Below are 27,568 nucleotides of genomic sequence, written 5' to 3'. Positions count from 1 at the left end.
TGGAAAGCAAAAGAGAGGTAAGTAATTATTGACAAAACAATCTGTTAATACTCTTTCCTAGCCAGTGAAGAGTTGATACTCTTCAAAGTTTAACCCTAGCCTTATGAAAATACTATATTAAAAACCTTTGTTTCTTTCTTCCAGACCTTGCTATACATCTTTTTCCAACTTCATACTTTTCCCAAATAATTTCTCCAGCACATATTTTCCAAACCATTCTTTTTATTTACATTATTGCTCTTTTTGTGGGCAGCTGCTGCTTTAAGCAGCCATAGTTCTAGAGTTTCAGGGATTTAAAAAATCTGAGGCCAGCATCACCTTCCTCTGTAAAAGGTAAAGATGTGCTAAGAATTGTTTCCTACCACCTGTCTCCTGAAGACAATAAAGCCTAACACCAACAAATTATTATGCTCAAAACAAGTTTTGGGTATAAAACCCTATCGTTTTACTAACAAACTAGTATGAAATTTAAGTTGGGTAGAGAGTTTTTCCTGATGTCAAGTGAGAAACACAGGACTTAGTAGGATTAAAAACCTTCCCTACTTCAAGTATCTCAAATAATGCAACTCCCAAGAAAAATCTACCGAAGGATTCAAAGCACAAAATGAAGTTCGAAGGAAATTTAAGAGCCCATAGTCCTTTCTTCTTCCCTTCATGGGACACACTGTTAGAGATTTAGGATAGACATGGGGGTAGACAATATTAATGGATGAGGAAAAAAAAGTAGTAGGAAAGAGAAGGTAGGATGGTAGGCTTTATTAATTATACTTATTTTCCTGATTGTCTCAAATCATTTGGGGGTTAGAGGAGGAACAACTTTACTTCACTCAAGTAAAGGCAACAGGATAGCAGAAGGGCTGCATCTTCCTATTTTATCTTTAGCTTTATCCTTCCAAGCCAGCCTTGTTAATAAGCTTTTACACCTCCTACCTAACCCCCAAAATCTTTGCACTTTTGTGTTGTGGCTTGGTAGTTCAAGTAAATGCTTCCCCCCGCCCCGACCCGGAGGAAAAAGATAGTATTGATTTGCTTAAAAGTACAAATGGAAAGCATTATTGGCTTCTTAATAACAGAACTAAGGATTTATCACTCCCTTAGACTGTCGGCACACCACTCATGGCTAAAAGGTGGCTGAGGAGGAGGTGACATCCCCACGCCAGTCTGGTCTTTTTTTTCTTGCTTTTGTTGGTACTGACTTTGCAAAGTAACCCAATGGCCATTAAGTCCACACTACAGGTCTATCAAAACTACTTTTATAAAATAAGATTTGGTTTGCATACTTGGATGCAGCAGTCATTCCTACCTGCTCTGCTGCTCCATCTGCCTAAATTCAGGAGGGACCAAAAATTACAATTTCATTGTAATACTGGGTAAAAAAACTGGACCTCTTTTATAAGGTAGACATTCTTGAACTTCATCGACTCCTTAGCCAATTTAAATTAATGCCCTGCGCTTTTGTTCTCAAAAAAAAAAAAAAAAAAAAGACACTCCTCGTTCTTCTAGAGGCGGCACCTAACCTCCAAGCCTCCTGAGATTTAAAAAGCTTCTAGGAAGGTGCTAAAATGCCCGGAAATATTTTAACAGCACCTTTATTTCGGGGGCCACCTATTAATTAGCCGGCAGCACCCCTAGAGCGCAAACGGAGTAAAAGGGGGGCGTCTGGGGAAGCACTGGGGAGGGAGGGCCGACTTCGCAAACTGAAGGGATGCAGGGAACAACTTTTGGGCATCGGACACGAGGTCGGCCGAGGGGAACGCCAACGCGGGGCTCGGGACGGCCCCCCACCGGGCGCCGGGGCCCAAGGTGCACGGTCCGCGCGGGCGGGCGGCCGCATCCTCCACCCGCGCTCGCCGCGGGCCGCCAGGCCGCCCGCCCCCGCGCCGCCCACCCACGGCGGGCTCGGCCGGGCGCCCGCCGCCGCGCAGGCTCCGCGCCCGGGGGGCGCAGGGGGAGCCGCGGGGCACACTCGCACAGGTTGCCCGGGGCAGGCTCGGGACGCAGAGGGTTAAGCAGGGCCCTGGGCATCCGGCCACCTCAGCCCCAAACTCGGCTCCCCCGCACGCCCGCGGCGCGCCGCCGTCCGAGAAGCCCCCGGCCCCCCGCCCCAGCCTGGCGCCGAAGGCTTTTGTTTTGGTCGCGACGCGAATAACGATCCCCGAGGAGGAGGTGCCGGGGCTGCCGGTGGCCCCCCAGCGCGGGGTTAGGCAGAGAAGCGGCAGCCGCGGCGGCGGCGGCAGCTCCTCAGTCCCCGCACTCCCCGCGCCCCGTTCCCGCCGAGCCGGCGGGGCACCGCCCGCCCCGGCGCTCACCTCGCACCTCCGGCGGGGCTCCGAGCCGGGCTGCAGCGCTGGCCGGAGACGGTCCCTCAGGTACGCGGAGCGAGCGAGCCCGGGCGGCGCGCGCCTCGGCCCGACCGCGAGCTGCTGCGAGCGCCGGAGCGCGCGGCCTGGGGAGGGAGCGCGCGCGCGCACGCACGGCGCAGGCGCGGCGCGCACGCTCGGCTGAGCGCTCTTGTTTCCATTTTGATCCTGGCTGCGAGGTGCGCGCGCGGAGCGCTTCGCTCTGCTCTGCTCAGCCTCGCGCCGTGGTTGGCGCCTGGCGCTGTCCTCCCCTGGCCGAGTCGTTCCGAGCTCTGGAAGCGTTTTTCTTCAACGCACTCAGCCCTCCTCCGCCGCTGAGACTGCGCAGCGACACTCACCCAGCCTATGATGCTGTGACCGCAACACCGCTGAAACGTGTTCTGAGAACGACTGCCTCGGCCTTGGACCCGGGGATGGGAGGTGGTCAAGAGGCGAGTCACCGAATGCCGAGGGTGGCACTGGGTGCAGGTAAAAGTAGGCAACTGGCCTGTTGCAAGGCTCCAACCCGAAACAACAGAGCTGACCGGATGCCTGCCCCGCAGCAGTTTACATCCGTTCTGCGGACACCTGAGCGAACAGGTGCAGCTTGTGGTAATACTGGTGGCATTCCCCGTCTTTTGGTCCTTAGGAAATGTTAACCCCCTCTATACATAATTTTAGAGCTTAAAGAGTTCCTGCAGATCATCTAAACCCAACCTCTGGTGTTAAAGACGAGAAAAAGAACGCCCAGAAAGGGTAAACGACTTACCCAAAGTCACAGAGCGCTTTGACAGTCTGCATTCATTAAAAGCCAAAGCTGTTCTTTTTTACTACACAGTTTTACCTACCTTTCTCTCTCTTTTCGTCCCTTATCAACTTAGACTTCACAGGCATCAGTTTGTTCTGCTGGCAGCACAGAAGACTTGAACTGATATTGATCATGTTGCACAACAATGTGAATGTACTTAACACTACTCAAGTGTATGCTTAAGCAATGGTTGAGATGGTAAATATTATGTGTATTTTACCACAGTTTTTAAAAAGTGCTCAATGTTTAACAAAGATTGAGTATTTCTCATAGCCACAAATATAGTTTAACATCAGAAGGTGAGCTTTGAAGAAAAGCATAATGAAATCTGAAGTGACATTTTCAATTTTCTTAATAAATAAATACTTGTGCAGTAACTTTTTTAAAATAGTAATATTGATCCTTGGACTATGTCTTGCCAATGGGTTTCAGCCCCGGCAAGTTCACTATGGGCCAACCAGGGCCGGGTGAGAATCTCGGCCACAGAGACTTTCATTTTATCCACAGGCTGATTCTAAGCAAGTCTGGGGGTTAACACTGTCAACACTGTCCTGTGGGGAGGTGCCGATAAAATAAAGGTTCCTGTGGCCAGGATTCTCACCTGGCTCTGGTCGGCTCGCTCACTACACACGTGTGGGCACTGTGTCGTTATTGACTCTGTATGAAGAGCTCTGCCCAGTGCAGGAGAGCAGAGCAGAGGCTGGAGTGGTGGCAGTGCCAAGGACAGAGGCCTAGAGGACGGCTGTTCGGGCTAGAGAGGCCCAGAGGCAGGGACTGGCTTGCTACATGCAGACTCACTCTGAGTGAACAGGATTTTAGTGACTGACCTGCCACCATGGAAATAAAGTTGGTTATAACCCTTTCACCCCAAGAATGTTCTACTGTCATTTCTTTGGTCACATTGAATCCATAGTGAACTTACCTGGGGCTGAAACCCATTGGCAAGACAAGAGGCAAATAGCAAATGTGAAAATCCGTGTGTGCCTGCTTTGTGTATTTCCAGATCCCTTGTACCTGCGGGACCTCTGAAGACGTGCAGCTAGGTGCATTTTTATTCGATTTACACACCATCCTGTGAAAACTGTCCGGCATAGGATTTATCATAGCTCACATGGGGAGATGGAAATGTCATAGAAATTATCACCCAGTGTATCAGCATGATTAAATCTCAGAAATATAAAAAAAAGCAAGCTACAAGATATGTAAATTATGATACATTTTTAACAACACCTAGCCCATATTGTTTATGAGGTGTAGTATACGTAAAAAGTATACAAAATGGACAAGTAGGCGACACACCAATTTCATGACAGTGGTTGCCCCTAGACAGGCAGAAAGGGAATGAGATCTGGAAAGTTATACATAAGGGGCTTCAACTGTTCATCACACACGTGATGCACAAATGTTAATATTTTTTTTAAATTTCAGTCAAGATACAAATGTGTTTCTTATGCAAGTGTCTCAACTATTTTTTTATGTTGGAAATGTTTCACTTTAAAGTAATGTTGGAGCATCTTGGATACAGAGAGTGCTCACCCTGAGCACAGCAGGATGGTGTCATTCAGACGAGGCGGCAGGGAGATCAGCAGCCAGACTGTTGGATGAGATGTGGAGCAAGAGGTGCCCCCGTGGTGCTGGCTGAGAGAAGAGATGAAAGAGACCTTATTTTCTGGGGTAAAAATATTCAAATCCAACAGGGATAAAGTGAGATGCTCTCTTTTATCCCACCTCTTTCATTCCATCAGTTGTGACCACCAGTAGAAAGTCTTTAACGTGCAGGGACTTCACAGACACAGCATTCCCACAGCACATTGTTAAAACTGGTCTCTTTCTGGATAAACCCATTTTGAGACCATAAACGTTAACTGGTAAATACATGGTAATTTAGTATTGAGTCTATGTACCTTCCCCAGGCCACTCCTCCAGCCCCAAAGGCTTTGTTGATCCATTTATATACAACCTGGTCATGTGGAAAAACCACCAGGCTGGAATTCAGACAACCTCGGTTCTAATTTCAGTTTGGCCACTTACAGATCCTTTGTTAACTGAAGGAAAGCAACAACCTCTGTGCGCTTTTTTTAAATTGGAGATATAAAAATGCTGCCTATTTCAAAACTACAAAACAATAAAAATAGGGTTTACATTTAAGTTGGAAGAGTCTATTCTTATCTATTTTAGGAAATATAGTAAGGAAAGTTGTCTCCGTTTTTTGGTTTGGGTTAGCTGCTGCCCACAAAAAGTGCTTTGCATTTGCCAAAGAAGTGCCATCTAGAATTCTGAATCTTTAGCCATTCTCCAGCACTTGTTTATAGTTCCATCACAGCAGTTATCACTGTGGGCCTTATATTAAGTTACTTGCACATCGCATTTTCCAGTCTTCCTCAGTAGGCTTCTTTTTTATCCTTGTGTTCTCACTCTGCCCTCTATTACATGGTGGGTGCTCAATGAATTTAATTGATTAAATTAAACCGGATTGTAAATTTTCCCAAATTTGGTGTTTTTCTTATTAAGGCATGCCATCTGCTGGTTCCCTAGAGTATCGGTCAGTCGGCCTGAATACCTTATTCCTAAATTAATATTCATGTTGAAGCATTTGTGAGTTTGTGTGTTAGGCAATTTTCCCACGTCTTTCACTTCTTGTTGCAGGTGCTCTTTCATTGAACCGATCTCGAATTATTTTCCCTCCAACCTTCTTTTACCTGTTGGGCACTCTTAAAAACCTGGAAAAGTGGAGTTTTCATTTCGGAGCTCCGGTGTGACCAGGGGAATACAATTGGGCATGCTCAGTAGGTTGGCCTGATTTGGAACAAAAATTTGTCTTGAATGAGGCTTTCATTGCGGCGTGTTTCAGGATTGGATGCATCTTCATTCTAGCATTGTATTGGGAGATGGCAGCCGCTCCCACCCTTCATTCTTTTTAGTGTCCTCCGTGTGCCCAGTTTTGGAGTCAGCCCGCCTGGATCTCCTGGCCAATCAAGAGATCACACATTGTTGCCTAAGAGACCCCGGGCCAGCGAAAGGATTTATAGATGGTGATTGGACTACTGGAAGTAGGCAGGGTGGGCTGGACAGAGTTGAAGAAAAAGCAGCTATGGCAACACCAACGCTTGAGGCTTGAAGGAGGAGACGAGCTAAAAGAGGTGAGAGCATTGGGCCGAACAAGAAAAAGATGGAGACTTTTTTGAGAGCTCCACCCTGAGACACCCCCCCGCCCCGGGCCTCTCACAAAACCTCGTTAGGGCCCCTGGGGATTGCATTTTGCTGCTTTTCAGATGCAGTTAGAGTGCCAGGTGCTCCATACTTCGGAAATTAACAACCAACAAAATATTTCTGTGCTGTCAAGCACTAGCTCTTTGTATTGTATTCGAGTTTTTGCTTTGTTTCTAACTAGCTGAATATAAGATGAATTTGTATTTAAATCTAACCATATCCTATTTCCTGATAATACCTGAGATTCATTCTCTGGCAATACTGCAGTACACACAATGGGTGAGTTGTGTGTTCGCAGAGAAATTCAATCCTGTGCTCTATAACTCCAAATAAAAATCTGATAATCCTGAGCATAATTCCAATGCTCAAATTCATAATAATCTGAGTTTTACCTACATTTCCACGAATTTTAATCCTTAATTTGCCTCCCCTCCACCGTTGTATTCATTTATTCAGTTGATTGGACGACTACGTATTGAACACATTATGTGCTACTGAGATTAGGATTCAGATGAGCAGCGTCAGGAAACCACATAAGCAAACAAGCATCAGAGTTTTGTTCCCTGTTGTCTGAGTGATTCAAAGTTCAGTATGCCTGGGCAGCCAGTGCATGAAGGGGCAGAAAGAGGGATGTGGCTCAGAAGGTAGGTGGGGTAAATTCATAGTGGATCAAGACTTGCATGTTATGGAGCCTGGATATTCTGAAGCCATTAGTGAGTCTCTGAAGATTTTTGAGCTGAAAAGTGACATGATCAACTGGTCCTTAAAAAAAGAACAAAAACAAAAAAACGTCCCTAAATAGAATGGTGGGTATCAGAGGCTGGAGGGGGTGAGGGAGAAATGGGAGATACTGATTAAAGGGTACAAACTTTCAGTTACAAGATGAATAAGTCCTGGAGACCAAGTATACAGCATGGTATCTATAGTTAATAATAATAATATACTGTACACTTGAAATTTGCTAAGAGGGTGTTCTCTCTTATACACACACATACACACAGTTATAACTATGGGAGATAATGGATGTGTGAAATAGTTTGTGGTAATCATTTCACAATGCACACATATATCAAAACATCACATTGTATACCTTAAATATATACAAAATTCTTATTTGTTAAAAAAACAAAAACCTATCTAATTGGAGACTGTAAGCTCCGTTAAAGCAGAGATTCAGCCTTGTACCCTTAACAAAGGTGTAATAGGTCCTTTGTAAAGTTGAAAATGGTGACAGTGTGAAGAATGGCTTGGGAGATGGGGCTGGAGCATTACCTGTCTGGAACATTTCCAGAGGACCCTTCCTTGCTATTGAACATGGAGTTGGAACCATACATTATGAGCTAGAGTCATAGGCCCTCTTTTTTCCTATTTATCCAAAGGAAAATTAAAGGTGAACATGCAAGGACAGCCATTAATGGCCACAGAAGTCACAAAAAAGCAACAGCAAGCTTTATATGTAGAAAGAAGAGAAGACAACTGCTTTGTTTTGTTGACAGGGTGGGAGCAATTATTTTTTTTCTGTAGGTTGTGTAACAGTGTCAGTCTTTGTAATAGTCCTGAGCAGTCTACACTGTGGCATGTATGTGAATGCTGATAAGCACACTGCCCATCTTCTGGAATGGCGCAAAGAGGAAAAAATTGCCAAAGGATATGGCAAAAGACAGGGCAGGGTGCCCCCTTCGCATGCTTCAGTAGGACTGTTACCAAGAAGGCTGTCTCTCCTGGCCAGGCTCATCTTTTGAAAACCAAAATTTCTCAAACTGATTTGAAGAAAGCCTAATTCAAATGATTTCTAGCTCTGAGGAATCAGGAAAAATAAAACAACCAGTACAGGGCTTTGGGGAGGCCCTAGAAAAGCTATTTTGTCCTAATTCAGAAATTGTGCCTAGTTTACTTCCTATACAAACTGGAAGGAGAGTTTCTCAGCTTACAACAGGTGTTTTTAACCTGGGGTAAGCAAAATTTTATGTTCATGTGCATAGTTCCAAGGAAAGGATTCATAATATTCATCACATTCTCAGAGTTTTATGGCCCTCCCCCCACCAAAAACAAGAGGGTTAAAAACTGATTTAAAGAGAAGAAATGTCAAACGTAAATAAATAAGAACAAAAAAAGTATGTGCTTTTTAAATGGGCAAATCTAGACTCAGTGACTCAGTGACCATGTTTTGCATCTATAATTTGCTTGCTCACAGATACTTTCATAACTGCCAATTAATACTATGATAAAAGAATATTTATGCCTTTTGCAAGTTAGCTAATCATGTGTGACTCCGATAATTAGCTATTAGGGCCTAAGAAGAATGTGAGGGCTAATCTGAGCCCCCTTTATTCCAGGGGTATGGTGGCAGCAGGCGAGTGCAAGAAGGTATGGTCTAATGATGCCCCTGTAGTTTTAAATCATTGCCTTTCTCTCCGGCTATAATTTAAACCCGAAAGAGAATATCTCAAGTCAAGCAAGAGCCTCAAAGATTTAGATCTAGCATTTATGGGAATCCCAGATCAGCCAAAAACTAATGATTTTTTTACAATTGTCCAATATGTGCTGCTGTACAGTAATTTTTGGAGCCCATAAATCAGGCAAGCAAACCCCGGCCCCAAAATGAAACCCACCTTCAAAGAAGAAGGAAGACAGAACAAGCGGAAACACTGAGGATGTATATTGAAACTACCACCAATCTGCTTTAGATGTTTTCCGCCTTAAACTATCCCTCTAATGGACAGGCATTCTGTAAATGACAGGAAGTTCTGGGAAAGGCTGCAGGGAAGTTACTAGTTTTTGAGGCCACCTATCCGTCAAGCACTTTGATGGACCCTTTTTCTCTAATCTTTGCAACAGCAGCTGAGTGTGGACATATACATTCTTATTTACAAATGAGGAAACTGAAGCTTGGATGGATTAAATAACTTGTATAATAACATTGTACAGCTAGTAAGTTTTAGAGCCAGGGTCAAATCTGTATAAGGTAAAAAATAAAAGAAAAAAGAAAAAATTGGTTGTAAACAACACAATAGATTCTAGCTAATGTGAGCAAAAGAGGAATTTATTGCAATGATATCAGGTGGTTCACAAAATGGGCAAAGAAAGGACAAGGGGCTCCTAAGGGGTGAGACAACGGGAACAACTTAACAGAAAGCTAATGACGACTTTCAACAACCACCTCAGCTGTAAAGTAAGGATAAGCCAGCGTCAGTCCACCTGGTCAGGCGTGTTGTTGTGACTGCCTCTTAGCTGGTGGAAAGGAGGCCACCTCGATTAACCAACCCAGCAGACTCTAAACAATAAGGGAAAAGTCATTCCTCTTGGACGTAAACTGCTTTAATCAAACGAAGGCAGACATATATTGGGCATCTAAAAAGAGCTCACTTCCCTCAATAAACTCAAATCTGCCCATTTCCGTAGGCATGGCTTTATCCATCATGCCATCCTACTTCTTAAATATGGTATCAAGCTAGAACCCTTGTTTCTCAGGAAGATAAGGGGAGGAAGAATGTCACAAGGGACAAGGATGCACTGTTTTGTATTGCACTATGCTTTTATAAATGAAAAGACTTCTTTCTGGCCAATATGGTATGTTCTCAGCTAGAAGTGATTTAGGATTTCCCTTGGTACGCCAATGAAAATAAAATGCAATTTAACAGACCTGGGCCTGACTTACAGTTCCAGCAGGAAGTGTCATATCCTTGGTCAGGGCATGTAACTTGAATGAGCCTCATTTTGTTCTATAAAATGAGCTAAAACCAACCACCTCACCAGATTGTTATGAGCTTTAATTGAGCACGTGGATAAAGTACCTGACGTAGAAAATGCTCCCAGGAAATGTTCTTCCCCCCAGTTTCTTCTCAACACACTAAAATATTACATAGTATTAGTATTTTGAGTACTCTGAAGATTGATATGATTCATTTCTTCTCATAGGTGTAGTTTTTCTAATGGAAGAACATCCAGTTCTATCATGATGGCATTTGCACCTCCAAAGAGCATAGAAGGTCCCAAAATGCAGACAAAGATGAGTACCTGGACACCCCTGAATCATCAGCTTTTGAATGACCGGGTAAGTGACTAGAGCTATTGTATCAGTTGCATCCATGTTACAGGGAAAAAAATGTATTACAATCTTGGTTATCAAAATATGAACAGGAATTTTTGAAAATTATGTAACAGATGTGGAAAAAAAATGAATGATTTTTTCCAAAACTTTTATTGAGCCCTTGCTATGTGGGCCAGGCTGGCAATAGACACAATCCCTGCCCACAGTGAAAATGTCTTAGACTTGTTTTTCCTCCACTGTCACTCCTCTCTCATATGCAAAATGCCTTTTTTCCTCCATCACTGGTTCTCTGTTGGAACTACCAAGAATGAGAGAGGAGAGGAGTAGTCTGTGAAGGGTTCAAAAAAAAACAGACAAACAGATTTTTTTACTAGAGTTGCAGTTACTAGATAAGGCTGCACATTTAACTAGATAGGTAAGATGAGCCCATCTTAACCAATTACATTACTCAGGTTCACCTAAGAAGTTTGTTTCTTACGTGCATTCTGGAGAAGTGCTAGTAGAAAAAATGAAGCAAAGGATTCCAAGAGTGAGGAGCTGAGTATCACGCTGGGGTGTGAGATCAGCCAGCCTCTGGAGATACCTAGTCCTGCTTTAGTTGGGGGCAGAATTTACCAAAAGGTCTTGGGCTCCTATTGCCAATGCCTGTTAGATGCGCCACACCTAGTTGGTGGTAAAAATCAGTCCACACCAATAAAACCTGACCTCGTTATCTTGTCCCTGCACACCTGTTCCTGCCCCTGGTGAAAGGCACCTCTTTCCACCAAGTCACTCAATCCAGAAACCATTCTTCTCCTGGTCAGGTCTGGGATTTATTTTCCCACTACTGTTTCACAGTAAGACACACATGATTCTTGGGTCAGAGACAACTTTATCACTCACAGCCCAGCAAGCAGCTGATTGCCTTTGCCCTCCTTGTCCCACAGGAGAGGCGCAGAGGGCCCAGGCGAATACTACACGCACCATGGGTTTGCATCACAGCCGAGGAACAGTGAGCCTGGGGAACCCACTGCTTTTATAGTAAGCAGTAAGCAAGCCTGCTCTTGATCTCAAAGGCAGGCAGCACCTCATTGCTCAAGGTTGCCTTGCTGCAAACAAACTTGGAGAAATTGCCAAAGAAAAAAGCATTCTGAGCCTTGCATTTTCCGTATTCCAAGACCTTTAGAAGTGTGAGAGGCCCAGAGGGATGTCTACCAGCATCCCCTCATCTCCACATCCAGGTTATTTTCAAACTCTGGGAATCTTCCCCCAGATCTCCTCCTCCAGGTCCCTTTTCTCCATTCACCTCTACCCCTCCAGGTCCACCTTCACACCCTTATGACCTTTGCCTGGGGCATTGCAGTGACTGCCTAACTGGTCTCACTGCCTCTGTCCCTATGAACCCATCCTCTATCCTGGTCCCAGAATGACCTTTCTAAAATATCAATCTAATCTTACTATGTAAACTGCTAAGAGGCCCTTTCTACAGGACAAATTCCAAATGCCCACGCACAGCATTGAGGACCCTTCACAAACCGACTTCCGCCAACCCCCCAGTTCCCACCCCTGCGACTGCTCCTCCCATCCTACGGGCAGGCCCACTCCCTCACACCTCCACGCCTTTGCACGTGCTCTCCTCCTCGTTGATGTAGGCAACAAACACAAATGTCATTTTCTCTGCGACGCCTCCTCCTGCTTGCTTTTCTTAGCTCTCATCACTTTTACTAACTTTCCCACTTGCCTGTAATGTGTTAGGAGTTGAGGTTCTTTCTTCTCTGCATCTCCAGTACCTGATATGTTTCCTGAAGCACAAGAAAGAGAGTCAGCATTCAGCTGCGCCCCCTGGGACCTCCTTCACTGACTCTCACCTTCCTGTCCCTACATCCCTCCTTCCTTAGCCTACATTTGACACTTTGCGTCTCTAACCCTAAAAGATACGCTAATCACTCTGGCAAAGTGGGAGCATCAGTTCTGACCCTGTTCCGTTTTCTAATCCTCTGATGAGAAAGATGAACAACGTGGGGAAAGAGACAGCAGGGCCAGCATAGTGACGGGAATACTGAGAAATAAAAGGGAGAGAGATCGGAAAGGAAAAGGATAAAGGAAGTGAGGAAAGAAGAATGAGAAATAGAGAAGAAAGGAGGGACCAAGAGAAACAAGGAAAGGCAGAGACGTCTCGCCTTCGTCCACCCATGAACAGCAAACAAGTCTCCTGCGGCCTCTGCTCTATTCAGCTCAACAGTGATTCATTGAGCGCCTGTTTGCAGTGCTCCCAGCTCGTCAACAGTTGATATAACAGCTTCTCTGCTTTCCCCTCCTCAAAACTTCAGGGTTTAGTTTGAAATCTGTTTTCCCGTAGAATTGTGAAGGTTTTACACACGTGTGAAAATGTGACTGGAATTGAAATATGGTCTTGTTGGATAACTTGATTGGGAAGGGCTTTATAATCAGCGTCAGGGAGGGACCGGGAGGAGAGGGGAGGGAAGGGGAGGCGGCAGGTTTTAAGCCTTGACCCGGCAGCCACTGGCCTTTATACTTGCACACTGACCCTTCAGTGGATGCTGCCGCCCCCTTGGACAAGGCAGAGCTCTCAAGCTCTTGGCTGTCAGCTGGTCACACTCCCAGCAGGTGGGGTAATAAATCCTTCAGTCCTGCAGCGGGGACTGGGCAGCACATCACAGCAAGCATTTCATTGTCTCTTATCTTGGTTCTTGAATAGCTTTTGTCTAGAAATGGTAACTACTAGAGATAATATCTATTTTGTTGTTCAGACGTCCCATTTTGTTCAAAAAAAGTACTTTTTGGTTTAGTCAGGTTCTAGTTTGGAGTAGAATGATTTTTTAGAATCTTTGCTTGTATGTATACACATATGTGTGCCTATAAATGTACATCGACACACTCAAAGAACTTGTATATGCATATACCAAACTATTAAGAGTGGTTTCCCCACAAAGAGTTGGATGGCACTGGGGGAGGTGTTCCTGTAAGAAGAGTGCTTTCAGTGTTTACATTATATAGTGCAATAAAATTTCAAATTTTAAAGCAACTTAAAAACAAATATTAATAAAGGAAGGAAAATAATTCTGGAAATTGAAAATTCTGGCTCCAGATCAGCTGTACCAATAATTTCCTGCATGACTTGAATAACTTAGTTACTTTCTCTGGGCTTTATCATCCTCCTTTATAAAATGATTGGGTTGATTGTGAAGGTCTAAAGTCTGAAGTTCCCTTCAGACTGTGTGAAATGGATTAAAAATAGATGCCAAGGATACAGCTAGCCAGAAGGTCCATACAATAATTTCAGAGTTTCTACATTCCTAAAACAGGGCATTTTTCACTAATAATCAGCATAATTTTGAGGTCTTGCTTTTTGTTTTTGTTTTGTCTTTCTTCTATTCTGTAATAAAATGTGAAATATGTAACCATTTCAGACTAAAAAAGAGTCACAGGATTTTAACTTCACAGCAGGCTGTAAGCAGAGAGATCAAATTCAATTTCCGCTGCCTAAAAAATAGCATCATCAGCATAGGCAAATGTAACATTTCCAAATCATTCAGGCATTGCAAATGTTGAGAGGAGGAATGTTTTAAAAGCATGTATTTCTTTGCCATCTAGTGTTTTAATTGAAAGTAAACTTTCTTTTTGAGTATGATTCACACATGTAAGGCAGTCCAGTTAAAAGGGTGTTCTGAGAAAAAGCAGCTAGTTATCATCAATCAGTCATAATTTAGGAGCCCCTAAATGTCTTACCCCTACTCTGTAATGATGTCACATGGTGAATATGTAACTGCAGTGTCAACAGACTAAAATAACAAACGTAGGATTTTGACTTAACAGCAGGCTCTGGGTAAACTGTGATGTAAACAGACTGCAGGATTCTGCAGCGAAAGAAGATCCATTTCAGTATTTCCATTTGGAATCAATACTTTGTTTTCCAGCTCTTTAAGATCAAGAACCTGATTGCCAGTCTTTGGAGTGAAGACTTGTTCCAAACCAGAGAATATGAGACTCTTAAGTCGAGGATCTGAGAATGAAATAATTTGTCCCAAATTGTGTTTCTTGTCCAGGGTAGCGTCAGAACCAGATCTGAGTTCGTCTGGTGTTTCTCCTCTCCCACTTCTCTCTCTACCGTTTCTACTGAGGTCTAGACTCGTTTTGGTGAAGAGCTGGATTTTCTTGGACCCTACTTAGACATGGTCGTTGGCCCTTGAAAGGCTATCATATGTTCCTGAATAGCACTCCCCACCTCCCTCCCTATTCCCTCCTGCTGACTCGCCTCTCCCCAGCAGGTCAGTGCCCCAGTGTTTCCAATACCCCATGGTGTCACTGGGACCACAGTGGTCATCCCATCCTTCTTTTGGGAGGATGTAGTGGTCCTGCAGCTGAACCTTTTCTTCCTCCCCCCTGTAAGGCCAGAGCACAGGGAGCAGTGCATTGAAACCCTCAGGCCGGAAGGCAGGGCAGGGGGGACCAGGGTCCTAGTGATGGACCAAGTGAAGAACTGAGCTAAACAGACAGTCTGGAACCAGTGATTTCAAAAAAAAATCTATACATGTAACCCTTTGGGCCACTGCTTATCCTCTTTAAAATAAGGAAATTGAACACAAAGATCTTTAGGATTCCATTGAGATCTAAAATGCTATGACTTTGGAGGTGTTTGTTGTTTGGTCAGCAGGTGTTTGTTGAGGGCCTGCCTCAATAACCTGGAACCTGGGGAGCCTAGAGAGAAAGTGGTTGTAATCTACATGGGAAGGTGGAGGGAACACAAAGAAGGAGGGAGTCACAGCAACCTTCTAAGGTCCAAGCAGAGCGTGAGCTGTACGGGGAGCCAGATCGGGGGGCATCAGAAAGGTGCTCGTGCCGCCGACGTGGGCGATCGATGATTGGTAGGATTTGGTGAGACAGAGGAGAAGAGTTGGGGATGGATTTGTATCCAGATTTTTGAAATGGTCTGTATTTAACAGGTCCTCTTCTATTTTCATCTAGCAATTCTGAGTTTATCTGTTGCTGTTATTTGAGGGTCCTCATAGCACAGTGGCAGTTAATGAGGAGGACGGGGAAGGAGGGCATTCTTTTTCTTTTCTAATGGGCAAAAAGTGTCTACCTGTGATGTAGGATTCTCTGGCCAGGAGCACAGCTGACATTTCACAGGCCTTGAGACTGTTTTTGAGCCAATTATTTCAATTCCCATTTTGTAGGCGCTTTGAAATTACAGTTTGAGAGTCTAAAAAAGAAAGGAAAGCATTATCTCTTAGACACATAAAAACCAGCTCCTCATCCGCCTCCACAAAAAGGCAAGAAATAGGCCTGAGCTGCTCTCCAAGTAGGAACACTCCTACAGAGCTAGAGAGTGTAGGCAGCGCTGCGGGGAAGGGGGAAACATGGATCCCAGTTTTGAAAGCTGACAGAGGGTGTGGGGGGGTGGGGAGAGAGACACCCCCATCTGTTCATTACTCTCCCTTGCTCCCTTGCTCCATAACTCTCTCTCCTGAACATCCTCACTGGTCTGCCTTTCTCATTCATTCAGATACACATGTTGACTGATGCTCAGAGAAACATCTCTGCATCAAAATATAAAGAACACTCACCTTGTGCAATACGTCCATAAGGATATTCACTGTCACATCCACATTCATTCAAGCCTAGCAAATAAATACCTGTAGTACAGCCCTCTGCACTGGAGTTGTAAAGAGAAAGGAGACCTGGCTTCTGTCACATAGTATGTAACAGCAAACCGATACAGATAAACCCTGAGTTGTAAGCCCGCAGGTGCACATATACACATTTATAATCCTGCAAATATGTAAGTACAGGCACACCCACTGATAGGTGTATACACTGGAATATGAAAGCAGAGATGCTCATTCATAAATTTCACACGTTCTCAAATTTGTCTCCATTTTCCTATTTTTCCTTTGTCAGTTTTTTTATCTCCTTTCAAATTCTAAAATTGATTTCACTCTACTATTCTTTCTTATTTCTTACTTTAAAAAATTATTATTTTTTCTCTAAGATGAATTATTATTCCACATGGAAAACAGAACAAAGATATTCTGCCCAGGTGAAAAATGAGTAAAGAAGCTTCTCAGGAATGGAGTATGTCCTTTTATACTCAGTTGATACAACGAAAAACCTGTCAGTATTTATTTATTGATACTTTAATGATGTCTGTCTTTCTTGTAATGGCTATTTTGAACCATGAAATATGAAGTTATTCCATTCTTTTTTATTTATTGTAGGTATTTGAAGAAAGAAGAGCTCTGCTTGGAAAATGGGTAACCATTTAAAATTAACTTATTTTTGTGTAAAAAACCATGTTGTTACAGTTTTCCTTTGGAAGGTTAAGTCTGTGTAGAAGGCTGTGCATGGATGCTGAGCAGATGAGCTGAGCTAGTGACTACACGATTGTCTCAGACCCATATTCACCTTCGTATACTGTACTTTGTGAGTAAAAAAGCCTAGAACTCTACAAACCATATTTCCCTTTGACAGCTACTCCCTATTAGGTGCTGTCAATGAGAAAGAGGGAAATGGAGAAAGAAGACGCTGCTCCTTTCTGTTCCCTTGCTGTTCCTGGCAGAATCCCCCTAACTCCTCACCTGGCAGCACTGTGGATTCCAGCACCTGATTTTCTCCACAACCCTCTCACACTTCCTCAGATACGTCTGAAGCAGCTGGCTGTGATCTGCTGGGGTTCTTCTCTGAGCACCTGAGGGATCAGGAAGCTGGTAGAAGCTTCCTGCAGTTCTCTCTCTGTGACACTTCACTGTTCCCTTCCAGTCTTTTCCATTCTCCAGTATTTGTTCAACCAATTGTGTTTATTCAATTTGATCATGTCTTAAAATAACCAGTAGGATTTCTGTTTTCCTGACTGAACCCTAACTGATACCTACAGAAAGTACTGGGCCAACTTCTTAGGCCACGAGCAATCACTCATTACCTTACGTCCAAACTGATTCCTTTGGGCTCTATGACACTTTTTGCACATTAGAGAAGGAAAAGAATGCCCTTCTTCCCCGTCCTCCTCATTAACTGCCACTGGGCTACGTAACAGCAACAGACAAACTCAGAATTCCTAGAGGAAAATAGAAGAGGACCTGTTAAATACAGAACATTCAGAAATCTGGATACAAACATGTCCTGAACTCTCCTCCATCTCACCAAATCCTACTAATCATTTATTGCCTCTTTCGAGGGGACAAAAATATTCAGTCTCCTGCACTGCCTGACATTAAGTACTATTTCTTACTGTTCCTGTTTGTCTTAGTTGGTCACTCGTTTTTTTTGTGTTGGTCTATAAGCTTCAGTCTAAGGATATTTATAAACGTATGTAAAAACAATCAATCAATCATGTACATATATCTCTGGAAGGATTCATAGGAAAAGGGCATCATTGCTTTCATCCAGGAAGGAGAACTGTGAGTCTGGGACTGGGTAGAAGAAATTCTTTTAGCTAGATCATTTAGTGGTCTGTACACCTCCACAAAAGCCATATCAATTTAGTAGTTGGAGGAGGGTATTTCCCATCTATCCTTAATTCAATTTTCTCTCTCCATTTTAGTTTTTAGGTTTGTTTGTTTGTTTGGGTATATGAACACTGTAAGATATTGATAACATAAGAAAAGTGGTTTCAAAAAAGGAAACAAAAAATAAGAATGCCAGTATTTCTGCTTGGAATTTTCATTGTGGGGATGAAGTACTGGTATTGTTAAGAAACTAAAGTCATCCAAGTAAATTTGAAGTTTTAATTGACTTTATTAAATGATTCATGAATCAGGCAGCATCCCCTGTAGCAAGTAGAGAGATGCTCTGAAAATTGCACAGAATGAAAGGTTTACAGACAGGTGGGTGTGAAGTTATTAGCAAAAGAAAAGGGATTGTTTCAGGCAAGGTCACTTTCTTTCAGGTGGAGGAGCAGGGAGTCTATAATGCAGATTACCTCTTCTTTTAGGGAGGATGGAGAAGGTTCATGGGACAGATTATTGTATAAATGATGCTGATCAGAAAATTCCTGACTACATTTCTGGGGGAGGTTGAAACTATAACAAATTTAGGGATTAAGTCCCAATTTTTGACTTGGCCTAGCAGATGTGACACTTTGTTGGGCCTGTGTCTTTCTTTTTAACAGTTTTAAAGCTCAGTCTAGTATTAGAAGTAAAGACTTTTTTTTATTAAGGTATCATTGATACACACTCTTATGAAGGTTTCACAAGAAAAAAAATGTGGTTATTACATTCACCCTTATTATCAAGTCCTCCCCCATACCCTATTGCAGTTACTGTCCATCAGTGTAGTAAGATGCCACCGAGTCCCTATTTTTCTCTGAGCAACACTGTCTTCCCTGTGACCCCACACACACCATGTGTACCAATCATTATACCCCACAATCCCCTTCTCCCTCCCCACCCACCCTCCTCCACCCCTCCCCTTTGGTAACCACTAGTCCCTTCTTGGAGTCTGTGAGTCCACTGCTACTTTGTTCCTTCAGTTTTGCTTCATTGTTATACTCCACAAATGAGGGAAATCATCGGTATTTGTCTTTCTCTGCCTGACTTATTTCACTAAGCATAATACCCTCTGGCTCCATTCATGTTGTTGCAAATGGTAGAATTTGTTTCTTTCTTATGGGTGAATAGTATTCCATTGTGTATATGTACCACCTCTTCTTTATTTTTTATTTTTTATTTTTTTTATTTTGGTATCATTAATCTACAATTACATGAAGGACATTATGTTTACTAGACTCCCCCCTTCACCAAGTCTCCCCCACATCCCTGTTCACAGTCACTGTCCATCAACATAGTAAGATGCTGTAAAATCGCTACTTGTCACCAAGTTCACAGTCACTGTCCTTCAACATAGTAGGATGCTGTAAAATCACTAGTTGTCTTCTCTGTGTTGCACAGCCCTCCCCATGCCCCCCGAACACTATACATGCTAATCGTAATGCCCCCTTTCTTTTCTTCCTGTCCTTATCCCTCCCTTCCCACCCATCCTCCCCAGTCCCTTTCCCTTTGGTAACTATTAGTCCATTCTTGGGTTCTGTGCTTCTGCTGCTGTTTTGTTCCTTCAGTTTTCTTTTGTTCTTATACTCCACATATGAGTGAAATCATTTAGTACTTGTCTTTCTCTGCCTGGCTTATTTCACTGAGCATAATACCCTCTAGCTCCATACATGTTGTTGCGAATGGTAGGATTTGTTTTTTTCTTATGGCTGAGTAATATTCCATTGTGTATATGTACCACATCTTCTTTATCCATTCATCTACTGATGGACATTTAGGTTGCTTCCATATCTTGGCTATTGTAAATAGTGCAGCAATAAACATAGGGGTGCATCTGTCTTTTTCAAACTGGAGTGCTGCATTCTTAGGGTAAATTCCTAGAAGTGGAATTCCTGGGTCAAATGGTATTTCTATTTTGAGCATTTTGAGGAACCTCCATACTGCTTTCCACAATGGTTGAACTAATTTACATTCCTATCAGCAGTGTAGGAGGGTTCCCCTTTCTCCACAACCTCGCCAACATTTGTTGTTGTTTATCTTTTGGATGGTAGCCATCCTTACTGGTGTGAGATGATACCTCATTGTAGTTTTAATTTGCATTTCTCTGATGACAAGCGATGTGGAGCATCTTTTCATGTGTCTGTTGGCCATCTGAATTTCTTCTTTAGAGAACTGTCTATTCAGCTCCTCTTCCCATTTTTTAATTGGATTATTTGCTTTTCGTTTGTTGAGGTGTGTGAGCTCTTTATATATTTTGGATGTCAACCCTTTATCGGATCTGTCATTTATGAATATATTCTCCCATACTGTAGGATACCTTTTTGTTCTATTGATGGTGTCCTTTGCTGTACAGAAGCTTTTCAGCTTGATACAGTCCCATTTGTTCATTTTTGCGTTTGTTTCCCTTGCCTGGGGAGATATGTTCAAGAAGAGGTCACTCATGTTTATGTCTAAGAGATTTTTGCCTATGTTTTTTTCTAAGAGTTTTATGGTTTCATGACTTACATTCAAGTCTGATCCATTTCGAATTCACTTTTGTGTATGGGGTTAGACAATGATCCAGTTTCATTCCCTTATATGTAGCTGTCCAGTTTTGCCAGCACCATCTGTTGAAGAGACTGTCATTTCCCCATTGTATGTCCATGGCCCCTTTATCAAATATTAGTTGACCATATATGTTTGGGTTAATGTTTGGAGTCTCTATTCTGTTCCATTGGTCTGTGGCTCTGTTCTTGTGCCAGTACCAAATTGTCTTGATTACTGTGGCTTTGTAGTAGAGCTTGAAGTTGGGGAGTGAGATACCCCCCACTTTATTCTTCCTTCTCAGGATTGCTTTAGCTATTCGGGGTCTTTGGTGTTTCCATATGAATTTTTGAACTATTTGTTCCAGTTCATTGAAGAAAGCTGTTGGTAATTTGATAGGGATTGCATCGAATCTGTATATTGCTTTGGGCAGGATGGCCATTTTGACGATATTAATTCTTCCTAGCCAAGAGAATGGGATGAGTTTCCATTCATTAGTGACCTCTTTAACTTCTCTTAAGAGTATCTTATAGTTTTCAGGGTATAGGTCTTTCACTTCCTTGGTTAGGTTTATTCCTAGGTATTTTATTCTTTTTGATGCTATTGTGAATGGAATTGTCTTCCTGATTTCTCTTTCTATTAGTTTATTGTTAGTGTATAGGAAAGCCACAGATTTCTGTGTGTTAATTTTGTATCCTGCAACTTTGCTGAGTTCCGATACTAGCTCTAGTAGTTTCGGAGTGGAGTCTTTAGGGTTTTTTTATGTGCAGTATCATGTCATCTGCAAATAGTGACAGTTTAACTTCTTCTTTACCAGTCGGGATTCCTTGTATTTCTTTGTTTTGTCTAATTGCCATGGCTCGGACCTCCAGAACTATGTTGAATAACAGTGGGAAGAGTGGGCATCCCTGTCTAGTTCCCGATCTCAGAGGAAAAGCTTTCAGCTTCTCGCTGTTCAGTATGATGTTGGCTGTGGGTTTATCATATATGGCCTTTATTATGTTGAGGTACTTGCCCTCTATACCCATTTTGTTGAGAGTTTTTATCATGAATGGATGTTGAATTTTATCGAATGCTTTTTCAGCATCTATGGAGATGATCATGTGGTTTTTGTCTTTCTTTTTGTTGATGTGGTGGATGATGTTGATGGATTTTCGAATGTTGCACCATCCTTGCATCCCTGGGATGAATCCCACTTGGTCATGGTGTACGATCCTTTTGATGTATTTTTGAATTCGGTTTGCTAATATTTTGTTGAGTATTTTTGCATCTACGTTCATCAGGGATATTGGTCTGTAGTTTTCTTTTTTGGTGGGGTCTTTGCCTGGTTTTGGTATTAGGGTGATGTTGGCTTCATAGAATGAGTTTGGGAGTATTCCCTCCTCTTCTATTTTTTGGAAAACTTTAAGGAGAATGGGTATTATGTCTTCTCTGTATGTCTGATAAAATTCTATGTAAATCCATCTGGCCCAGGGGTTTTGTTCTTTGGTAATTTTTTTATTACTGCTTCAATTTCATTGCTGGTAATTGGTCTGTTTAGATTTTCTGTTTCTTTCTGGGTCAGTCTTGGAAGGTTGTATTTTTCTAGGAAGTTGTCCATTTCTCCTAGGTTTTCCAGCTTGTTAGCATATAGGTTTCATAGTACTCTCTAATAATTCTTTGTAGTTCTGTGGGGTCCGTCGTGATTTTTCCTTTCTCATTTCTGATTCTGTTGATGTGTGTTGACTCTCTTTTCTTCTTAGTAAGTCTGGCTAGAGGCTTATCTATTTTGTTTATTTTCTCGAAGAACCAGCTCTTGGTTTCATTGATTTTTGCTATTGTTTTATTCTTCTCAATTTTATTTATTTCTTCTCTGATCTTTATTATGTCCCTCCTTCTGCTGACCTTAGGCCTCTTTTGTTCTTCTTTTTCCAATTTCAATAATTGGGACATTAGACCATTCATTTGGGATTGTTCTTCCTTCTTTAAATATGCCTGGATTGCTATATACTTTCCTCTTAAGACTGCTTTTGCTGTATCCCACAGTAGTTGGGGCTTTGTGCTGTTTTTGTTGTTTGTTTCCATATATTGCTGGATCTCCATTTTGATTTGGTCATTGATCCATTGATTATTTAGGAGCGTGTTGTTAAGCCTCCGTGTGCTTGTGAGCCTTTTTGCTTTCTTTGTACAGTTTATTTCTAGTTTTATGCCTTTGTGGTCTGAAAAGTTGGTTGGTAGGATTTCAATCTTTTGGTATTTACTGAGGCTCTTTTTGTGGCCTAGTATGTAGTCTATTCTGGAGAATGTTGCATGTGCACTTGAGAAGAATGTGTATCCTGTTGCTTTTGGATGTAGAGTTCTGTAGATGTCTATTAGGTCCATCTGTTCTAGTGTGTTGTTCAGTGCCTCTGTGTCCTTACTTATTTTCTGTCTGGTGGAACTGTCCTTTGGAGTGAGTGGTGTGTTGAAGTCTTCCAGAATGAATGCATTGCATTCTATTTCCTCCTTTAATTCTGTTAGTATTTGTTTCACATATGCTGGTGCTCCTGTATTGGGTGCATATATATTTATAATGGTTATATCCTCTTGTTGGACTGAGCCCTTTATCATTATGTAATGTTGTTCTTTATCTTTTGTTACTTTCTTTATTTTGAAGTCTATTTTGTCTGATACTAGTATTGCAACACCTGCTTTTTTCTCTCTGTTGTTTGCATGAAATATCTTTTTCCATCCCTTGACTTTAAGTCTGTGCATGTCTTTGGGTTTGAGGTGAGTCTCTTGTAAGCAGCATATGGATGGGTCTTGCTTTTTTATCCATTCTATTACTCTGTATCTTTTGATTGGTGCATTCAGTCCATTTACATTTAGGGTGATTATTGAAAGGTATGTACTTATTGCCATTGCAGGGTTTAAGTTTGTGGTTACCAAAGGTTCAAGGTTAGCTTCTTTACTATCTTACTGTCTAACTTAACTCGCTTATTGAGCTATTATAAACACAGTCTGATGATTCTTTATTTCTCTCCCTTCTTATTCCTCCTCCTCCCTTCTTCATATGTTGGGTGTTTTGTTCTGTGCTCTTTTTAGGAGTGCTCCCATCTAGAGCAGTCCCTGTAAGATGCCCTGTAGAGGTGGTTTGTGGGAGGCAAATTCCCTCAACTTTTGCTTGTCTGGGAATTGTTTAATCCCTCCTTCATATTTAAATGATAATCGTGCTGGATACAGTAATCTTGGTTTGAGGCCCTTCTGTTTCATGCCATTCTCTTCTGGCCTGTAGGGTTTCTGTCGAGAAGTCTGATGATAGCCTGATGGGTTTTCCTTTGTAGGTGACCTTTTTTTTCTCTCTGGCTGCCTTTAATACTTTGTCCTTGTCTTTGATCTTTGCCATTTTAATTATTATGTGTCTTGGTATTGCCCTCCTTGGATCCCTTGTCATGGGAGTTCTGTGTACCTCTGTGGTCTGAGAGGCCATTTCCTCCCCCAGTTTGGGGAAGTTTTCAGGAATTATTTCTTCAAAGACACTTTCTATCCCTTTTTCTCTCTCTTGTTCTTCTGGTACCCCTATAATGCAGATATTGTTCCGTTTCGATTGGTCACTCAGTTCTCTTAAAAATCTTTCATTCCTGGAGATCCTTTTATCTCTCTCTGCATCAGCTTCTCTGCGTTCCTGTTCTCTGTTTTCTAGTCCATTAATGGTCTCTTGCATCTCGTCCATTCTGTTTTGAAGTCCTTCCAGAGCTTGTTTTATTTCTGTATTCTCCCTCCTTAGTTCTTGCATATTTCTCTGCAAGTCCATCAGCATGGTTATGACTTTTGTTTTGAATTCTTTTTCAGGATGACTGGTTAAATCTATCTCCCTGGGTTCCTTTTCAGGGGAAGATGTAGCAGATGTCGAAGCTGTCTGGGTTAGTCTTGTCTGGATCAAATTTTTTTGCCTTTTCATGTTGATAGGTGCAGTGGTGAGCTATTGGCTTTCTGTCAGCTGGGAGAGCTAAGGCTTTCCACCTGCTCCTGGCCTGTTTACTGGGACAACTGCAACCCCTAGTGGCTTGTGTTCGGCAATTGCATGTAGACTGGGTCTCTGTATCTTGCCGGGTGGGTATAGAGGAAGCTCCCTTGCTGTGGGCATGGCCAGCCTCAGGCTGCTGCTCTGCTATAGCAGGGCCCCGGAGGGGTAATGGACGGAGGGCTGTTTGGCTGTTTACTTCCATGAGGGGTCTGAGAGCTGTTGCCCAGGGGGTTAGTGCACCCGGAATTCCCTGGAATTTCCAGCAGCTGGACTGTGACCCAGTATGTTTCTGTCCAGCTGTGACGTCCCTGTCCCTTTAAGACTTTCAAAAAGCACTCGCTTTTCTTTGTCACAGGGGCGCCGGCTTCAGGACCCGCTCACAAGTCTTGCTGTCCTGTTTCCCTAGTTTCCAGCACCCCACACATGCACTGTGTCTGTGCTCTGGTGCAGATGGCTAGGGCTGGGTGTTCAGCAGTCCTGGGCTCCCTCTCCCTCCCCGCTCCGACTCCTCTCCTCCCACTGGGAGCTGGGGTGAGGGGCCTCGGGTCCCGCTGGGCTGCGGCTTGTATCTTACCCCTTTCACCAGGCGCTGGATTCTCACAGGTGTGGATGTAGCCTGGCTGTTGTCCTGTGTCTTCTGGTCTCTTTTAGGATTAGTTGTATTCATTGTATTTTCAAAAATATATGTTTTTGGGAGGAGATTCCCGCTGTCCTAATCACGCTGCCATCTTGGCTCCGCCTCCACCTCTTCTTTATTAATTCATCTACTGATGGACACTTAGGTTGCTTCCATATCTTGGCTACTGTAAATAGCTCTGCAATAAACATAGGGGTACATATGTCTTTGAATCTGAGAAGTTGTTTTCTTTGGGTAAATTCCTAGGAGTGGAATTCCTGGGTCAAATGGTATTTCTATTGTTAGTTTTTTGAGGAACCTTCAATATTGTTTTCCACAATGGTTGAACTAGTTTACATTCCCACCAGCAGTGTAGGAGGGTTCCCCTTTCTCCACATCCTCGCCAGCATTTGTTGCTCCTTGTCTTTTCTATGTTGGCCATCCTAACTGGTGTGAGGTGATAGCTCATTGTGGTTTTAACTTGCATTTCCCTGATAATTAGTGATGTGGGGCATCTTTTCATGTGCCTCTTGGCTATCTGAATTTCTTTTTTGGAGAAGTATCTGTTTATATCCTCTGCCCATTTTTTAATAGGGTTATTTGCTTTTTGGGTGTTGAAGTGTGTGAGTTCTTTAAAGATTTTGTATGTTAACCCCTTGTCAGATATGTCATTTACAAATATATTCTCCCGTACTGTAAGATGCCTTTTTGTTCTTTGATGATGTCCTTTGCTGTTACAGAAGCTTTTTAGTTTGATGTTGTCCCATTTGTTCATTTTTGCTTTTGTTTCCCTTGCCTGAGGAGATGCATTCAGGAAAAAGTTGCTCATGTTTATATTCAAGAGATTTTTGCCTATGTTTTCTTCTGTGAGTTTTATGGTTTCATGACTTATGTTCAGGTCTTTGATCCATTTTGAGTTTACTTTTGTGTATAGGGTCAGACAATAATCCAGTTTCATTCTCTTGCATGTAGCTGTCCAGTTTTGCCAACACCAGTTGTTGAAAAAAGTAAAGTCATTTTTTAAAACAATCTGGACATTGTGGGGTAAAATGTAATGTGACATCTCTTCAATGTTAGACAATTCAGAAGTATTTTATATTTGGCCATAGGGTGTCATTTTTGTTCATACATTTCTACATGGTCCTGTCTGATACAGTAACAAAAAAATTATTAAGAGAAACTGAAAAGTTCTTCTACTTTGCTGTTCCATGCTACCACTTATTTAATCCCTTATCTCTCAAATACTGTCTGCCCTAAATCTCTATTAAAAAAGGAAGTTGCCTTTCATTCTACAGAAAGCAACAGCAGAAGTATTTTACTTGGAAAGAAAGCATCTCAAACTTTTTCTTAGCTTTTATGTCATTAACAGAAATAATAGTAATAGTATAAAGAATTTACAAAAATTAGATAGCATTACTTTTACCTTGCTGGAAACAACAATAATCAGTTGTAATCCAAAAGAGAAACAGGAAAATATTTTGCAAATTGCATGACAGATAAAGATTAATATCTGGGAGATATAAAGAGTTCCTACAAATCAATAAGAGAAATACAAATACTTCTACAGAATCATGGGCTAATAGAAGAGTGAGAAATAAATAAAAATACATAAATGTGGCCAATAAACATAAAAAATATGATGTATTTCACTAAAATTAGAGAATAGATAATATCCAGTGTAAGTATGGATTCATTGGACAGGATATTCTTAAACACAATTGGAAGAAATGTAAAATGGTAGACTTTCAAAAGATGATCTGACAGGATCGATTAAATTTTTAAAGGCAAATATCCTTTGAACCTGTAATTCCACTTCTATTTAACTGTACTAGAGAAATATTTACATGGGACATGAAAAGGCATGTCCCCAGATATTGCCAAGTTTCTTGTTTTTTGGTTTTGTTTTTGGTTTTTTTTACTGGAAACCACCCAAATGGTATCAGTAGCAAATTGAGTAAATAGATCATGCCATACCTATCCTACCATGAATGAATGAGAAAACAAAAGCTCTGGAGTTAATTACATATCAGGATTTTTGTGGCTGTATTTTATTTTTAAAACTGCTATGTAGTATAGATTGGCATGCCCTAATTTATTTAACTGCTTCCCTATTGAGAGATATGAAAGGGATGCGAACTCAACAGTCCAAGCAGGTTTATTGCTAAACCTGAGAGGGACCCCTCTGTTCTGGCCAGCAGAACAAAGGAAAAAAGCGTCTCTAACTGGTCAAGAGGATTTTTGTGGCCAGGGTTTTTGGCGGGCTCTTTGAGGGGAGGGGAGGGGTCAGGAAAAAGGTGGGCTTGTGGCTTGCTGACACGTCCTCTGGAGAATGCTTGTAGCCTAGGTAAGATGACGCCTAGGTCTCTCTGAGATGGTGGGTGGGCTTATTCGAAAGGTACTCAGGTCTTAATTCTATCAGGATCTGTGTATGTAAATAGATAGAAATGCAGGAACGTCACACTAAACAGTGTTTATTTTTGAGGAATGGAGTGAGTTTGATGGGGAAGAGAGGTTAAAGAGGATTTTCATGTTTAATTCTACATGCACCTATT

At 42.3% G+C, this 27,568-nt stretch overlaps 2 protein-coding genes across 11 annotated transcripts in view; one reads left to right on the top strand and one right to left on the bottom strand.

The window, feature by feature from the left end:
- The window catches only part of FZD3 (frizzled class receptor 3), a 68,132-nt gene extending 65,676 nt beyond the window's left edge, over positions 1–2,456 (bottom strand). For 4 of the 7 annotated variants that reach the window (XR_012129664.1, XR_012129663.1, XR_012129665.1 and 1 more), the window contains exon 1: positions 2,310–2,445. The gene's annotated coding sequence lies outside the window, so the exon portion shown is untranslated. Of the gene's footprint in view, positions 1–2,309 lie in introns of all 7 variants that reach the window. The other 3 variants (XM_073232747.1, XM_073232746.1, XM_073232745.1) reach the window with 3 other exon arrangements.
- Positions 2,457–2,523: 67 nt separating this feature from the next.
- Positions 2,524–27,568, top strand: part of FBXO16 (F-box protein 16) — a 51,024-nt gene continuing 25,979 nt past the window's right edge. For 2 of the 4 annotated variants that reach the window (XM_073232748.1, XM_073232751.1), the window contains exons 1-4: positions 2,524–4,821; positions 5,794–6,287; positions 10,276–10,411; positions 16,627–16,662. In XM_073232748.1, coding sequence (XP_073088849.1) covers positions 10,313–10,411; positions 16,627–16,662 — 135 coding nt within the window. In that variant the 5' untranslated portion in view covers positions 2,524–4,821; positions 5,794–6,287; positions 10,276–10,312. The remainder of the gene's footprint in view (positions 4,822–5,793; positions 6,288–10,275; positions 10,412–16,626; positions 16,663–27,568) is intronic. The other 2 variants (XM_073232749.1, XM_073232750.1) reach the window with 2 other exon arrangements.

The sequence above is a fragment of the Manis javanica genome, chromosome 3 (genome assembly GCF_040802235.1).
Source record: "Manis javanica isolate MJ-LG chromosome 3, MJ_LKY, whole genome shotgun sequence".
Lineage (NCBI taxonomy): Eukaryota > Metazoa > Chordata > Mammalia > Pholidota > Manidae > Manis > Manis javanica.
The sequence above is the reverse complement of the archived record's forward strand: the minus strand, read 5'-3'. Positions and strand labels throughout refer to the sequence as shown.